The following is a 17,995-nucleotide window of genomic DNA, read 5'->3' as shown; positions in this document are numbered from 1 at the left end:
TTAATTGCCTCCTTAATGCAGATATAAGGGAGCTCTCAGCACCTAGTCTTTCCTCCAGTCTTTCCATCACCATTGGAAACTTTTATTAATGAACAGAAATACAAAGGCTACACTGCAAGATGCAAACCAGAGGTTAGCTGCAAAAATAGGATGGCCGGCTTACAATTTGCCAAGAAGTACTTAAAAGAGCACCCACAGTTCTGGAACAAGGTCTTGTGGACAGATGAGACGAAGATTAACTTATGTCAGAGTGAGAGCAAAGTATGGAGGAGAGAAGGAATTGCCCAAGATCCAAAGGATACCACCTCATCGGTGAAACACAGTGGTGGGGGTGCTATGGCCTGGGCATGTATGGCTGCTGAAGATACTGGCTCACTTGTCTTCATTGATGATACAACTGCTGATGGTAGTAGCATAATGAATTCTGAAGTGTATAGACACATCCTATCTGATCAAGTTCAAACAAATGCCTCAAAACTAATTGGCCGGCGGTTCATTCTGCACCAAGACAATGATCCCAAACATACTGCTGAAGCAACAAAGGAGTTTTTCATAGCTAAAAATTTGTAAATTCTTGAGTGGCCAAGTCAATCACACGATCTGAACCCAATTGACCATGCCTTTTTATATGTTGAAGAGAAAACTGAAGGGGACTAGCCCCCAAAACAAGCATAAGCTAAAGATGTCTGCAATACAGGCCTGGCAGAGCATCACCAGTGAAGACACCCAGCAACTGGTGATGTCCATGAATCAGACTTCAATCAGTCATTGCATGCAAAGGATATGCAACAAAATACTAAACATGACTACTTTCATTTACATGACATTGCTGTGTCCCAAATGTTATGGTGCTCTGAAATGGGGGGGACTGTGTTTAAACACTGCTGTCATTTCTACACAGTGAAACCAAAATGTGTAAAAATGGCCTTTATTAAAATCTAACAATGTGCACTTTAACCACATGTGATTTTTTTTCTTCTATTACAAATGTCAATTTGTGGAGTACAGAAGCAAATAAATAAATGATGGGTCTTTGACCCAAGCATTATGGAGGGCGCTGGAGGTGCCTCTGTGGTGCAGGGTGGCATTGACTACAGGCACATTTCTTTGTGGCCATTGCACACCAACCAGAAATATACCAGAATTACCTAGAATTAATTATATTCTTAATATCCAACTGTTTGATAACCTTGCAGAGTTATTATTATTTATGATTATTAAGTATCCCTTGGCACAATGATGCAGCTCGTACAGCTGCTGCCTCACAGGGCCAGAAAGCCAGCTTTGATCTTGACCTTGGATGCTGTATGTGCAGAGTTTGCACATTCTTCCTGTGACCACATGGGATTCCTCAAGGTGCTCCAGTTTCCTTCCCTATCCCAAAGATGTGTGTGCTTGTAGGTTAATTAGCCTCTGTAAAGTTGCCCCTGGTGTCAAGGGAGTGCATTCAAAAGGTGTATAACATAGACCTGGTGTGAATGGGTGATCGATGGTCAATGTGAACTCGGTGGGTGAAGGGTCCAGTTTATTTACTAACCTAATTTAACTCTCCATGGAAAACCATAGATAGCAGTCATTTAGTGCATGTGGTTTATCTGAATATGCCATGGCTATTGAGTCATACAGTCATGGTCAAAGTCACTCACCAACCTAAAATGTATTTAAGCAGAACCCTGAAACAATGATTCCATAAGGAGGGCTGATGTGCAGTGCTCTTGAAGCAAGCTCAAGCAGGTGTGGTGTTGTGGTCGGGCTGCTGCTTCACAGCTCCAGAAATCCAGGTTCAATCCTGACCTTGGGTGCTCTCTGTGTGAAGTTTGTACGTTCTTCCTCTGACCAGGTGACCATTGCTTCTAGTGTGTGGGATTAGAAAGAGGGACAACATAGAACGAGTGGTGCGGTTGGTCGATGAGGACCAAGAGGGCCGAAGGGCTTGTTTCCCTGCTGTAAAACTCCCTCTAAATGTACATTACAGTATTGTGCAACCATCCCAATTTGAAGGTTCAGCTCCTGCCTTCAGATATACACTGAGCAATCACAGGGAGGAGAGGAGACATTTGCAGACTTCGAGGACCTGCATGAGGTCATTTAACTTATGGCAGCGCTGCATCCCAGTCTTCAAGACTTGAGCATTGTGCAGACCACAACACTGTCTGGTTTTGCTGCCTTCACCTAGAGAGCATTGAAGAAACATGACATCTTTCAAACTCCTATGCCCAGGCTAATTCAGAAAACCAAATAACCATTCTCTCATTTGTTAGAGTGTAACTGAACACCTCCTAATTTGGATAGTTCCCCAGTGCTAGCTGCTGCAACAATGTACCTCTCATTTAGTAGGTGTAGCTTATTTTCTATTTCTAATCAGTAAATGAACATGGAGAGAAATGCTGAAGGAACAAGGAGTTAGTTGTAAAGGGAGTAGTATCTTGGGGGATTTTGGGTGTAAAACACAAGAGCATTTATATTGCAGGAAATTGCTTAACTATGGCATTTTTCTTCCTCAATGTTTCAACTGACATTATTAATTTTGGTTTGGAAACGTCAGCTTAAAGTTGACCCAAAGATTCCTCTTCCAAAGTGACTTTGAAAAATATCGCACTCTGAATAACTTTGATTCTCATATTTTCTCACGTGTCATGGTATCAAATTGTATGGCACGAAACTTGAAATAAAAATGATAAATGCAGAATTTGTTGATGTCTCCACATAATATTTGAGTGTGGAAAGTCTTGAAATGTTTTCACTCTGCACTCTTACATTATTCCCAAATAATGGAACGTTCCACACTCCCAACATACTTTTCATTCATCATTTTTCTTCAGCATCGTTTTTTTTTCTGATTGCTTTGGATTGCATGTGTGTTACTGGATAAACTGACAAAAGGAACTGTGAGATAAAGATTAGCGCAGAGCTATCCGTGTTATGAGTTCCCAGAAATAGTGATCTGAGTGGAATGTCTCCATAGCACCTACATATAGATCACACCTGTAAAGAGATTGATTCCCACCACAGTGTTTTCTATATTTTAGACGAGATAGCAACCACTGCCTTGAAGAGGTGGGGGGAAATGCCTGCTTTTTGAGATGCATGAACTCATTAAAAAGTTTATGGAATTGCTTATACATGATTGTAGTATTTTCTGAGAAGAGTGAAAGTGGTTTGCTATAGTTTCAATTCTCAAAGCAGATAAAAAGCAATGTGCCTGACATGCTGGTTAAGAGTGGCATTGCTATTATTTGTGGACCATAGCTTTTGCCAATTGGCCATAGAGAAGGGGGGGGGGGGGGAAGGAGCTGATGGATAGGAAGTGCAGGTTAATTTAGGCAAAATCAAGTCCGAATGAGTAGAAACGGTGCCTTTGCAAATGCTGTTGGTGAAAACGACTAATGCATGCCGTAAGTATGGGATTGCTTGAGCAATGATGCTCGCAATTGTGCAAACACAGTGACATTGTTAGGATAAAACCCATCATCTGCACAGAATTGATTGTTAAAGTAATAGCATTATTGCTAGTCTCCTTGTAATGAGAAATATCTAACATTGATTAGAAAGCTGCAGCATCTTGTTCTGATGCTTTGAGTTAAAATAAGTTATCATAACATAGTCTAAGGAAAGGTTTCCTGACCACATGTAGCCTGTTTGATTGCTTTTAGCTCCATTTCCAAGTGCTCAATGTTTTCATTGTCCACATTAATGGAATCTTGTTGATTTATTGCTTTCTTTCACTTTTTTGACCCAGACCAAAATCCTTGACCTTTACAGACATTACTTTAAAGACAGCAGCAATTTTCCCAATGAATACTTGACCTATAGGTCAGTTACAAGTATTTGTTTTATTTTTAATGAGTACTACTTTAAATATTGCTAGCTCTCCCTTTTTTATCTGAGAAGAATAAATCAAATGTTTCTGCCAAGAGTGTCCTTTATTAGTGGATTATACTTGACCTATTGGCCAGTGTCAATAGGATTGAGCTGCTTGGAGACTGATTACATTCAAAGAGCTCTGCTGTTCATAGCGTGCTGTCTAGTCATTTGGATTCATAGAGGTAAATTAACAAAGTTAAGATGGGGAGGTGCAAGGAACTGGTATGATCTACCAGCTCTGTTGCATTTTCTGATTATGAGTGAGATGCAAGGGGCAAGGAAATGCAAGACAGCAAAGAGACAAGCAACAGTAATGTTGATTATGTGGTGACAGGGAGCATGTCAGATGTTTCAGGCCTTTCCAAAAATTGTTCTAAAACTCCTGCAGCCAGTGTTTTATGAGCAAGACAGAGCCCCTTTAAGCTCCGTCTGCTTTGTTTCTTGGCAAAAGCTTCAGTTACAAACTGAAGTCCCCAATCAATCTGGGAGCGAGCCAAGCAATGTCAGGAATGAGACAGTGAATCCACCTATGACTAACCCCTGTTCCTGGTAAGCATAATGATGCATATCAAAACCTTGCAATCCAATATCTCTGCCCAGATTTTGTCTTGTATTTCAGTTTCATTTTCTTTTCTTTATTTGATTCAAAATGTGGAGGGAGACATATTTAATTTCATGTTTAAAGTTTCAAGTGGAACAATTAAAACATGCATACTCTCAGAAGTTGTAGGAGTCTTTTCATAGCCCTGCTCAAGTACTTTCACATTTCCTTCTGTATGTTTTTGTAATGTTCACTGCCGCCCCACTTTCACCAAGTTGCAGACCTCCGAAGTCTTCTTTTGGTTGAAGAAAAGGAATATTACACAACAAAAGGGCTGAGATCTGTTAATTTTCTATCTATTTTCCCTCTAGATTAATTTTGGCCATCAATGTATACCTTTGACCAATGTATATCTGGTTAATGTGCCAGGGAAAATTGCTTTATTTACTTGATCTATGTGATGATTCTATTGAGAGACCAATTCAATCAATCCACATAACTAAAATGACTCATCCCTGGAACCACTTTGGAATTGCTCCTCTCTGTCCTCTCTGTCCTCTCTGTATCCTTGTCATTTTCCCAGGAGCTCGGTACCCAGTATTGAACCCCATACACCCATCAAGTTAGAAGTTTAACTTGATTACCTTGTTATTGCAATCAATGCACCAGCTTCAAACTTGGAAATCTTAGTTGGAATCGCATTTAAATCAAACATAAAAGTTGTTTTGTGCATATTTTAACACAATAGCAATGTTTTCTAGTGGAAGTGCAACCGATTTGAAGGTCCCTAGTCAAGTCTGCAGATGTCACAATAGTGGGTGGTATTGTACATAGTGAATGTATGTACAATTGTTGTCAAACAATTGCAGCAGGTTCTTGATCAGCTGGGCTGAGGAATGGTTGATGTAATTTAATGGAGAGAAATTTGAAGTATTGCATTTTGGGAGCACTAACATGGGCAGGACTAACACAGTGAATCATTAGGCTCAGGGGAGTGTTGTATATCAGGGGACCTAGGTGTACATAGTTTATTGAAAATAGCATCATGGGTAGATAGGATGGTCATAAAGGCGTCTGACACATTGGCCTTCATCAGTCAGAGTATTGAGTTTTGAAGCTGGGTGGTCATGTTGCACCTGTATATGACATTGGTAAGGTTGCATTTAGAGTATTGGATTCAGTTTTTGGCATCATTTTACAGGGAAGATATTGTCGAGCTGGAAAGGGTGCAGAGAAGATTTACGAAGATATTGCCACGACTTGAGTGCCTGAGCTATAGTGAGCTATATGACTCTTTTCCTTAGTGTGCAGGGGGATGAGGGGTGATCTTATAGAGGTGTACAAAATCAAGAGGGGAATAGATCGGGTAGTCGCACAGAGATGGGGAATTGGGAACCAGAAGACGTAGGTTTAAGGTGAGGGGGGAAAGATTTAATAGGAACCTGAGGGGTAACTTTTTCACACAAAGAGTGGTGGGTGTATGGAATAAGCTGCCGGAGGATTTTTTAACACTGGCATTATCACAACATTTAAGAAACATTTAGACAGGTACATGAATAAGACAGGTTTTGCGGGATATGGGCCAAATGCAGGCAGGTGCGACTAGTGTAAATGGGACATGTTGGCCGGTATGGGCAAGTTGGGCCAAAGGACCTGTTTCCACACTATAAGACTCTATGACTATCTATGATTAGGAAATTGGACCAGGCACTGTTTCGACTTGCAGGTGTCATTCAACATAGCACAACTGATGTTTTTCCAGCATCATGCATAGTAAAGTGACATCTATTAACGTGAACGATGCTCATCTTTACCTCATAGAAATCAAAAGAACAATGCACCTTCCATAATCTTGTTTATTACCCTCAAGGAAACAGGGAACAAACCCCACACTAAGGCATGAAGCAAACGTGAATTAATTCCTCCCAGTTTGTTGCTGCCTCGCATGCTTAGATTTTTTATTTGTATTTATTTGTTATATCAAGACTGGATCAGGTGCTTATAACAGACTTTCAAGTTTAGTGCAGGTACCATGGTATGGGCCCGTGATTCACAATGGACTGAGGCTCCTTGCAATGCAAACCTCACATACTAAAGTCGCTTGTACCACCTTGCAATGGTTCAATGCTACTTTATTATCACATGTACAGTGAAATTCTTTTATTCCATACAGTTCAGTGGTAGCCCCACTATACATTAGGCACAATCATACTAAGTATACAAGTGCAAGATAGTAGACCACACTAAGTCAGTGCACAAGAGTCGCTACGTTTGTTCCTTTCAAGTTCAAAATTTAAAAAAAGATTTGAAGTGTCTTAACGTGGCCATAAAGCACACCATTTCCCTCTTCTGTATGACATTGCGTTAATGCCATTGCACAATGACTGCTATGGAGGAAAGTCTTTAAGTTTGGGACCTGTTTTCTAAGATTTCAAAGTCTTGGACCGGTTTATTAATGCTTCAGAGCAGCTTCAGTGAGCTCTGCAGGCTGTGGCCATTAGGAACCACGGAAGGCACATTTTAGTGCAGCAGACCACCCTAACTATACTTCAAAGGTAAATTTTCCCAGTTTTGTGACTCTATATAGTCTGCTGATTGGGTGCTAATGTTAAGCACATGATCCATTCAGTACACTATGTAGGGATTAAAATCAATATCTGGACAATTGTTTTTTTGATGTTTCCATTTTCTAGTTAAGGAGCTGAAATATCCTCCGGGGTTGCAAATGCAACTTCAGAGTGAACATGAATGTAATTGAAGATAACAGCTGAACTATGTTATTGAATGTACACAAAATTGCTGGAGGAACTCAGCGGGTGCAGCAGCATCTATGGAGCGAAGGAAATAGGCGACGTTTCGGGCCGAAACCCTTCTTCAGACTGATGGGGGGTGGGGAAAGAAAGAAGGATAAAGGGAGGAGGAGGAGCCCGAGGGCGGGCGGATGGGAGGGTGGGAGGAGACAGCTATAGGGTGAAGGAAGGGGAGGGGACAGCACAGGCTAGCCAAATTGGGGGAATTCAATGTTGATGCCATAAGGGCGCAAGGACCCCAGACGGAATATGAGGTGCTGTTCCTCCAATTTCCGCTGTTGCTCACTCTGGCAATGGAGGAGACCCAGGACAGAGAGGTCGGATTGGGAATGGGAGGGGCAGTTGAAGTGCTGAGCCACCGGGAGGTCAGGTAGGTTAAGGCGGACTGAGCGGAGGTGTTCGGCGAAACGGTCGCCCAACCTACGCTTGGTGTTATTGTTATTGAATGTATGGGATGGCGTTCTGCTCAGTGGAACAATGAAGGTTCTGGAAGATAAATTTTGGCCACAAGCTTTTGGTTGCAAAAATAGGAAAATTAAGTCACAACTCGCGTCCGTGGCATGAAAAGTGCATTAATGCAGTTACTTTTACAGCGTAGATCATTTTGTATATTTTTGTATCTTTCTCTCAGGCAAGAGAGATTTCACCGTCACCTGCCGCCCCGTGCTTGCCCGTTGCTTACGCACCATGTGTTAATTATGGACATGCCCCGTTTGGAATCCCCATCCACTATCCAGGCCCAGCCATTCTCACGGCACAGACCACAAGTAGAGCCTACCAGCATCCGATGGTGAGTGATCATTTATTTTGTATCAAATAAAATTGTAAAATGCTAAATATATTTGAAAGTAATTGCTAACATATCTATTCCCAAAGTGCATGGAAAACATTGTGCATTTTGTATTTGAAGTTCTCATCCCCAAGGCAAAGTGTAAATACAGACTTTACTGTACAGGAAAGAAAATTTCCGCTGCCAGACCTTTACCTTCCTTGTTGCGCAGGGTAAGCCATTGACGAGAGGATTTGCTTTTGTCTGTTATTTTATCTTACCTGGTAGTGATGAGAAACCAGCCTGGTCTCTGGTGTAAACAACCCCATCTTGGGGACAAACATTGCACATTCTTGTGATTTTGTTTTAAGTAGATAAAAGCAAGAAACTTTGAATGGGACTTCCTCCTTTCCGTTTCACTGTAGCTTGGTGTCTCCTTCTCTCTTGTCTATCTCTCTCTCTCTCTCTCTCTCTCTCTCTCTCTCTCTCTTCCTCACTTACTCTCTCTCTCCCATTCTTGTTCTCTCTCCCATTCTTGTTCTCCCATTCCTGTTCTCGTTCTCCATCTTCAATTAAACTATAATTTCCTAAATATACCTGGCACTGTATAGTTGAAAATTAATCAATTTGTTACTTGTGAATGTGGCTTAATTAAAATAACACTTTTCCAAAAGAACAGGAATTAATAAAAGTGACATTGCTTCCTGCTGTGTGTAGTTGAATCTCTATTCTGCTTCCTGAACCTCAGTTTATTAACTGAAGTTACCTTTGCAATTCTATACAATTAATTTAACCTTTGACCTGCATTACCACATTAAACCTGACTGAGGGATATGGCCTGAGGGATAAATGCAGGCCAGGATGTTCAAAGAAGAGCAGTGGATTTTTCTGAGAAAGGGAAATTGCAATAACTTGTCATGCATGGATCTTAAATAAGGTGCAGCATGGTGAAAACCTGATACATCACAGACACTGGTGAATTAACATCCTGTTTTATTATTTACTTGGGCAAGCTGCCAGTTTGCACTTGCATAGTTTATGCTATGTTTTCAGGACAGATATCTACCCCATTGTGCCTGACCTTCACTGTATTAATAACCACACAGATGTACAGATCCACATGTTCAGACAGGGACTAGTTCATGAGCAGATACCTAGTTGTGATATACTTAAAAAAGTGAGAAAGGGATATATTGCACAACTATAGACCAGCCAGTTTGACATTGGCGAGGAGCAGAATGTTGAGTTAAACTCTGACGCATGGTATAAACCAGCATTGAGAGAAGTACAGCGTGCACCAAGGACAGATAGCATAGATTGGTTAAAGAAAGGTAATGTCTAATTAATTTGATGGAAATTTATGAGATTGTAAAAAGGAGGATGAACTGTGTTTGATAAGGTTTCTGTTGATCATGGCAAGGTATCTGACAAAATACAAATTTGCAGATTGATCTAGAAAATAAAACTTCCGGGGTCCATAAAAGTGTCCATCTGGATATGGTAGAAACCAGAGCAAAATGGTTGGCAAGAATTTTAGTAACTGGAGGACTCTGAGCAATGAGGTGCTTCAGAGCTTCATGTGAGGCTTTGCATTTTGTGATAGTTATAAATTGTCATCTTGAATGAAGAAGGCAATTTAAAATGTTTGCTGATTATATTGAAATTAACAGTATATCAACTGTGAGGAGGAAAGTTCCAGAGTACAGTGGTTGGGCTGGCTGGGAACACAATGGCAAATGGAATTCCATCCAGGAAAGGGCAATGTAATTTAGTGAGTGAGAAAACTCAAAGGTATGCAAAACAAATTGTAGAAAACTAAGAAAGGTATAGGAATCAAAGGATTCTGGATCACGTTTGCATGTATCCCTGAAGATGGTGTAATACGTGGTTAAAAAGCCACTCCAGGTACTTGACTTTATTGGCTGAGGTATTGAATAAAAGAGCAAGAGAGGCAGTGATAGTACTTGATAAATCCCTACTGGGGAGGGAAGTGATAGAACTGGAGAAGTTGCATAAATGACGAATGGCTTTGTTAATAAGTTTGTAGACGACACAAATTGGTGGAGTTAAAGACAGTAAAAAGGCTGTCAAATGATACAGCAGGATATTGATCAGGAACAGATATGGATGTAAAAATAGCAGGTGGAGTTCAGTCTGGGCGAGTGCAAAGTGTTGCACTTAGGGAGGTCACATGGCAGCACCTTTAACAGCATTGATGAACTGATGGATCTTGGGGTGCTAGGGCATAGCTCACTGAAAGTAGCAACACCAGTAGATAGAGTGGTAAATAAAGCTTGTGGCATGCTTGCTTTAATCAGTTAGGGGATTGAGTAAAGGAGTCAGGAAGTCATGTTGCACCTTTATAAAACTTTGGTCGGGCCACATTTGGACAATTGTGTGCAGTTCTGGTTGCCCTATTGCAGGAAGAACATGGAGGCTTTGGAGTAGATACAGGAAAGGTTTACCTGAATGTCGTTTGAATTATAGGGTATTAAGTATAAAGAGAGGTTGGATAAACTTAGATTGTTTTCTATGGAGCATCAGAGGCTGAGGGGAGAAGTTTATACAATTATGAGAGGCACAGAGTGGGTGGGTAGTCAGAATAATTTCCCCAGAATTGAACAGTCAAATACTACAGTGTATGGCTTTAAGGCCCGAAGGGGAAAGTTTAAAAGAGATGTATGCGGCAAGTTGTTTTTTACACGGTGTGTTCGGTATATGGGACATGCTGCCAGGGGTGCTGGTGGAAACATACAATAGTGGCTTTTACTTAGACCCATGAATATGTTGGAAATGAAGGAAAATTTATCACATGGATGCAGAAGGGATTAGCTTAATTTGGCAACATGCTTTGTGTTGGCCTTTTCCTGTGCTGTACTGCGCTGTATTCTCTGTGCAGAGGAGATTTGCAAGGATGTTGCCAAGACTGGATAATTTTAATTAGGAAGAAACATTAGGTAGGCTGGGTTGTTGATTTTGAAACCAAGGAAGCTGAGTTGGGATTAAATTAAAGTTTATAAAGTTCTGAGATGCTTGGGTGCACTGTAAGAACTTAACGAGGTTCCATAAATTTCAGTTAATTGGTGAGGTCAAGGAAAGAGCATTCACGTTGCGGCCCTGTTTTCACCGATCTTTCCACCACCGCGCACAAGAAGCGACAAGACAGACACCATTGTATGCAGATGTCGAGAAGTGTGTTCAGCTCTGGCTGAACAACTTCTAATCTTGTGTGTGGACTCGACAAGAAGAACACCTTAATTGGTGGAAGCACTAGAGGAGATTTGAAGTACTAAAGATATTGTCATGTTTGAAGGCAGACAAATCTCCAGGGCTTGATCAGATATATCCAAGGAAACTGGAGAGGAAATTGGGGGAGCCCTGGTTGGAAATTTACGAGTCGTCCTTAAATACAGGAGAGATGCCGGAAGACTGGAGGGTGACAAATGTGCCTCTTTTCAAGAAGGGCAGCAGGGAAAATGCTGGGAGCAGTAGGCCGGTGAGCTTAACATCTGTAGTTGGTAGGTTACTGGAGAGTATTCTGAGGGGTAGGTTATACAGGCATTTGGATGGACAAGGGCTGAATGGGAATAGTCAGCATGGTTTTGTATGTGAGGGGTCGTGTCTCATAAATCTGGATTGATTTTTTTTGAAGACATGACCAAAAAGGTTGATGGGGGCAGATGTGTAGATGTTATGTACATGGATTTCAGTAACGCATTCGACAAGGTTCAGCATGGTAGGCTGCTCTGGAAGGTTAGATCGCATGGGATCCAAGGGGAGATAGCTGAATGGATAGCAAATTGGCTCCATGGAAGGAAGCAGAGGCTGATGGTGGAAGGTTGCTTCTCTGACTCGAGGCCTGTGATTAGTGGTGTGCCTCAGGATTTGATGCTGGGCCCGTTACTGTTTGTCATCTACATCGATGATTTGGATGAGAACAAAGAGGACAAGATTAGCAAGTTTGCTGTTGATACAAAAGTTAGTGGTTTTGCAGATAGTGAAGATATTTGTGAAAGATTTCAGCAGGATCTGGATCGATTGGCCAGGAATGATTGATGGAATTGTTGATGGAATTTAATACAGAAAAGTGTGAGTTGTTGCATTTTGGGACGTCGAACAAAGGCAGGACCTTGTGGAAGGCCTCTGGGTAGTGTTGTGGAGCGGAGGGATCTAGGGCTACAGGTGAATGGCTCCTTGAAGGTCGAGTCGCAGATAGATAAGGTGGTCAAAAAGGCTTTTTGCTATTTGGCCTTCATCAGAGTATTGAGTATAGACGTTAGGAGGTCATGTTGCAGTTCTATAAGACATTCGTGAGACCGCATTTAGAATATTGTGTTCAGTTCTGGGCACCATGTTGTAGGAAAGATATTGTCATGCTTGAAAGGGTTCTGAAAAGATTTATGAGGATGCTGCCAGGACTAGAGGGTGGAAGCTATAGGGAGAGGATGAGTAGGCTGGGTCTCTATTCCATGGAGCGCAGGAGGATGAGGTGAGATCTTATCGAGGTACACAAAATCATGAGAGGAATAGATCAGCTAGATGCACAGTCCTTTGCCCAGACTAGGGGAATCGAGGACCAGAGGACATGTGTTCAAGGTGAAGGGGAAAAGATTTAATAGGAATCCAAGGGGTAACTTTTTCACATAAAGGGTGGTGGGTGTATGGAACAAGCTGCCAGAGGAGGTAGTTGAGACTGGGACTATCCTGTCATTTAAGAAACAGTTAGGCAGGTACATGGGTAGTATAGGTTTGGAGGGATATGGGCCAAACGCAGGCAAGTGGGACTAGTGTAGCTGGGACATTGTTGGGCCGAAGGACCTGTTTCCACACAGTATCACTCTAAGACTCTATGAGAAAAGAAAATGTGTTAATGAATGCTGAGTGGGTTAATAAAAATCAGTTAATGAGTGCAGGAAATTTGAAACTCATTACCCAAGACAGTGGTGGAGGCAGAAACCCGCTTTATGTTTAACATGCCAGGTTGAAGACTTGAAGAGACAGAATCTGTGAGGCTATGGAACAAGGGTTGGATCATGGATTACCATTCTTCAACAAGCACAAACAAAATGGGCTGAACAGCTTCCTATGGCATAAATGCTTTTGATTCTATGAGAGCCTTATTGAGTGTAATTCTTGATAATTGGGCATTTCATAAAGAGAGCAATACACTCTGATATGGAGAAACTGGTTGATTAAAAATATTAAAGGGCTGGCTCTGGAACGGTGCAGAAAACACATGGCATATCATGTTGCAGAATGAAGGTGCCAGTAAATACTAAATCTGGGAAGTACTATATGATAGAGCTTTATTTATCCCAGGAGGGAAATTGATCTACCAACAGTCAAAAAAACACAAAACACAAAATACATGAAACAACCTTGCAGTAACAAATTGCTATCCCATTTCATACCACTTTTCTTTATCGAGGAAGGCAGTTTAACAACTTGTCCAACTTTCTTTTGCCAAGACAAATATCTACTCCATTCTGCCTTTTGGAAAGTTGCCAGGAGTGTATGTTATGTCTACTTCCCCAGACTGCAAAGCAAGGAAGATGTTTAAATTATTTCCACAGTTTATTACAGTTGGCCTGGCATTTCCATTCATGACCAATTGCCCACCCTCTCCGCTGTAGGTTCTCTGAATATTACAAGAGACCAGTCTAAGATAAGATGGTTCTGAATTTATAATTTTAACCTCTGCCATAAGTCTATACCTTCAGTAGAATGTTTAAAATTCAGGATGTTGTAAATTACAATTCTGGAATCTTTCTTTAATTGGTCTATTTATTACTCTTTTTTTGCCATTCTGTACTTATTTTGGAGTATATTTTAATTTGTCTTTCACATCAAGACCAACTTTGCATAAGAGACATGTCTGTAACTATAACTTCAAATAGCCCTTGCTCTCCCTCTCTCCACTCCCTTCCCAGTTCTCCCACCAGTCTTGCTGTCTCCAGCTACATTCTATCTCTGTCCCGCCCACTCCCCTGACACCAGTCTGAAGAGTGGTCTCGACCCGAAAAACATCACCCATTCCTTCTCTCCAGAGATACTGCTTATCCCGCTGAGTTACTCCAGCATTTTGTGTCTAACTGTGGTATATTCCAACAAGTTAAGGATTTACATTTGTGGATGAGATGTTTTGAAAAGTGTATCTTTGCACCACTTCCCAATTACATTTAAACTTTGCCCACTCCATCTGTATGAGAGGTTACAGAATTCCCTCACCGTTTTCATCAGCCATCCAAATACATTTATAGCAATCTTTTACAATTTTTGTATATTCTTTGATTTGTAGCCAGAATATCCATGGTATGTTCCATATACCAACCAGTCTTCATCAGGTCAGCAAAACAGTCAAAATTGCAGGCCAAAAGGTAAGCCTTTGATCAGTCCTTTATGATTATATTTGTTTATTTTTTTGCTATTTGAATTAACGCGTTGGGACATCAATCCATTTCCCAATATCAATCAAACATTCTTTGTCTCAGTTATTTGTAAATTTGTAGAAAATCCTCATCCTTGAAATTCTTGTTTGTGGCTAGAGTGAACTGTTACTGCCAGGGATGACAGTCATTGAAAAACTTTGGCAGGCACAGTGGAGCAGCTGGTGAAGCTGCTTCCTCACAGCACCAGAGATCTGGGTTTGATCCTGACCTCAGGTGGCGTCTTTGTGGAGTTTGCACTTTTTCCCCTGCGACTGTGTGGGTTTCCTCTAGATGCTCCGGTTTCCTCCCACATCCCAAAGCCATGCGGGTTTGTAGGCTAATTGGCCTCTGCAAAATTCCGCTAATATGTAGCGAGTGAATGTAAAGGTAGCATAACATAGAACTAGGGAACGAGGGAAGAAGATTAGACTTTATTGCCTTCCATCACAGTGGGGAATCTGCTGTGGTGGATGTTTATGTTAACTTTTATGTAGTTGTGTGTCTTGTTGCTATTTTTAGTATGGCTGTATGGTAATCGAGTTTCACTGTACCTTAATTGGTACATGTGACAATAAACTGACCTTTGAAACTTTTGAACTAGTATGAACATATGACCAATAATCAGCAAATACTTGATGGGTTGAATGGCTCGTTTCCATGTTGTATCTTTCAATCAATTTAAGCAATCAATCAATCAATCAATTGAAATGCTAGCAAACAAATCTTAAATTGCATTCAACTACTAACAAACTTTTTTCCACATTTGCAGATGTTACCACAGCAAAAAGAACTCCACAATAGCAAGTTGCGGAGTAAAATGATTGCTGTGATTATTTATCAATGTCTTCAAACAACACTAGGTCGTTGCTAACAGTTGCTCTGGTGCATCTGCCCCTATTATAATTTAATGTATGTTCTTGGCTTCCACTTCTTAAATATGCACATTTAAAGAAAACTCAAGCTTGCCTCCTTGATTGTGTCAACTGTAACAATTTATATTTCCACCGGTCATTTAATGTATTAAAAAGCCCCAAGGCATTTTAAGAATATTGAAAGACAGGGCATGCAATTAAATATGGAGGTAAAGGTTGAGGAGCAGGGGTCTATGTTGGGAATTTCAAACTTTTTTTCCTAATAAGATGCAACTGTGGCCCCCAATGGTGGATCAAGTTGCTTGTGAGCCAGAAAGCACTGAACTGCTATGTACAATGGTATATATTTTGAAATAGAACACAATATGTGTATCTATTCTCTAAATGGCATGAATAGGCGACATGTTGGGTTGGGACCTCGCGTCCAGAGATGCTGCCTGACCTGCTGAGTTACTCCAGCACTTAGTGTCAATTCAATACATTTTGATGGTTTGTCTTGGGTTGCTGTTTGGACTTGCCTTTCTATCTCCACCTCAATGGATACCCTCCTTGATTCTCTTTGACCAAGGTATTGGTCATCTGTCCTAATGTTTCCTTCCATGGCTGAGTGAAAATGTCAGCTTTATTATATTCTTGTGAAGCAGGTCACAATGTTTTGAATTGTTCAAAACATTGTGACCTGAATTGAATTCGGCTCGAAGGGCCGAATGGCCTACTCCTGCACAGATTGTCTATGGTTCAAAAATACCATAAAATGCTGTAGTTGGTGTGCCCCATTCCAGTATAAAACATAAACTGCCTTAACAGTGCAATGTCTGAAAGGATCCATAGAATTATACAGCACGGAAACAGACCCTTCGGCCGAATGAGACCACATCAACCCTCGGGCAGCTATTTATACTAGTCATACGCTAATCCCATTCTATCTCTACACTCCCATCAATACTGCTAGATTCTACCATTCACCTATACACTGAGGTCAATAAAGAATGGCCAATTAACTTACCAACGAACATTTCTTTAGGATGTGGAAAGAAATGACAGCATTTGGTGGGAATCCCTGCAGTTGCACAGAAAGCGTGCAAACTCCACTCAGACAGCACTGGAGGTTGGGTCAATCTTGGGTCTCTGGGACTGTAAGGTAAAGCTCCACCATCCATACCACTGTGCTTACCCATTTCAATATCCTTGGATGGGGCATTAAACTAGAGTCCAGTTCTGATGGTTCATGGTCTCATTGGTTTTGAATTACTTGTTGGTGTCCAAACCAATGTCCCTTCTGAGACCAACACCAGCCAAGGCAGAGTTCCTGGCCATTCATCTCAATTTGTTCGTAGCACTCAGCTAAGTACAAAATGCCTGTCCTGACTGGCTGTAAAAATTGTTTTTTCAAGTAGCTTTGTTCTTAATGAAGTATTTTTGGATCTTTTGAAAGGCATGAGATTGTGATTATAACCATTGCTCTTGTTCAGATGCTATTTTGTTCCATACTGCATGTCTCGGGTGCTAAATGTTCTGCATTTCAAATTATGCATGTTCCCAGCACTGCTGGAATATTAAAATTAAATTGGCTGATTAAGATGTTTGAAATGCTTTGAAGTGGAGCCTTCCAGGGGCAGAGATAATGAGGCTCTGAGAACTCCTAATCCCGTGGGGATCCAGATTATTTTAATCTTGCAGCTCCATACTTTTGTATAATAATAATTTTTGGATCACATTTAATTCCAAACTCAAGTTACTGTTTAAGGAGCAGAGGAAACATAAACTATAGCAACGTCTAATAATTGTGAAAGATTGCAGCAGGATCTGGATCAATTGGTCAGGTGGGCTGAGGAATGGTTGATGGAATTTAATACAGAGAAGTGTGAAGTGTTGCATTTCGAGGCGTCTAACAAGGGCAGGACCTACACAGTAAATGGTAGACCTCTTGGGAGTGTTGTAGAGCAGAGGGATCTAGGACCGCAGGTGCATGGTTCCTTGAAGGTCGAGTCGCAAGTAGATAAGGTGGTCAAAAAGGTTATTGGCACATTTGCCTTCATCAGTCAGAGTATTGAGTATAGAAGTTGGGAGATCATGTTGCAGTTGTATAAGATGTTGGTGAGACCGCATTTAGAATATTGTGTTCAGTTCTGGGCACCATGTTGTAGGAAAGATATTGTCAAGCTTGAAAGGGGTCAGAAAAGATTTATGAGGATGTTGCTATGACTAGAGGGTGTGAGCTATAGGGAGAGGTTGAGTAGGCTGGGTCTCTATTCCATGGAACACAGGAGGATGAGGGGAGATCTTATAGAGGTGTGTAAAATCATGAGAGGAATAGATCGGGTAGATGCACCATTCCTTGCCCAGAGTAGGGGAATCGAGGGCCAGAGGACATAGGTACAAAGTGAAGGGGTAAAGATTTAATAGGAATCCAAGGGGATGGGTGTATGAAACAAGCCGCCAGATGAGGTAGTTGGTGCTGGGACTATCCCATCATTTAAGAAACAGTTCGACAGGTGCATGGATAGGACAGGTTTGTTTTGAGGGATATGGACCAAGTGCAGGCAGGTGGGACTAGTGTTGCTGGGACATGTTGGCCGGTGTGGGCAAGTTGGGCCGAAGGGCCTGTTTCCACACTGTATCACTCTATGACTCTAATACCAGGATAATTCTTATGAAAAACTATCTGAGAATTGAATAGTTACATGCACATTATCTGCATGAGCCCAGTC

At 41.2% G+C, this 17,995-nt stretch overlaps 1 protein-coding gene across 4 annotated transcripts in view; it reads left to right on the top strand.

Annotated features, from left to right (window-relative positions):
* Nucleotides 1-17,183, top strand: part of tnip3 (TNFAIP3 interacting protein 3) — an 86,240-nt gene extending 69,057 nt beyond the window's left edge. For all 4 annotated transcript variants that reach the window (XM_033023666.1, XM_033023679.1, XM_033023688.1 and 1 more), the window contains 3 exons: nucleotides 7,847-8,005; nucleotides 14,283-14,361; nucleotides 15,182-17,183. In XM_033023666.1, coding sequence (XP_032879557.1) covers nucleotides 7,847-8,005; nucleotides 14,283-14,361; nucleotides 15,182-15,213 — 270 coding nt within the window. In that variant the 3' untranslated portion in view covers nucleotides 15,214-17,183. The remainder of the gene's footprint in view (nucleotides 1-7,846; nucleotides 8,006-14,282; nucleotides 14,362-15,181) is intronic.
* Nucleotides 17,184-17,995: the final 812 nt, after the last annotated feature.

The sequence above is a fragment of the Amblyraja radiata genome, chromosome 1 (genome assembly GCF_010909765.2).
Source record: "Amblyraja radiata isolate CabotCenter1 chromosome 1, sAmbRad1.1.pri, whole genome shotgun sequence".
Taxonomy (NCBI): domain Eukaryota; kingdom Metazoa; phylum Chordata; class Chondrichthyes; order Rajiformes; family Rajidae; genus Amblyraja; species Amblyraja radiata.
Note: the sequence above shows the minus strand (reverse complement) of the source record. Positions and strands in the feature narration are given on the sequence as shown.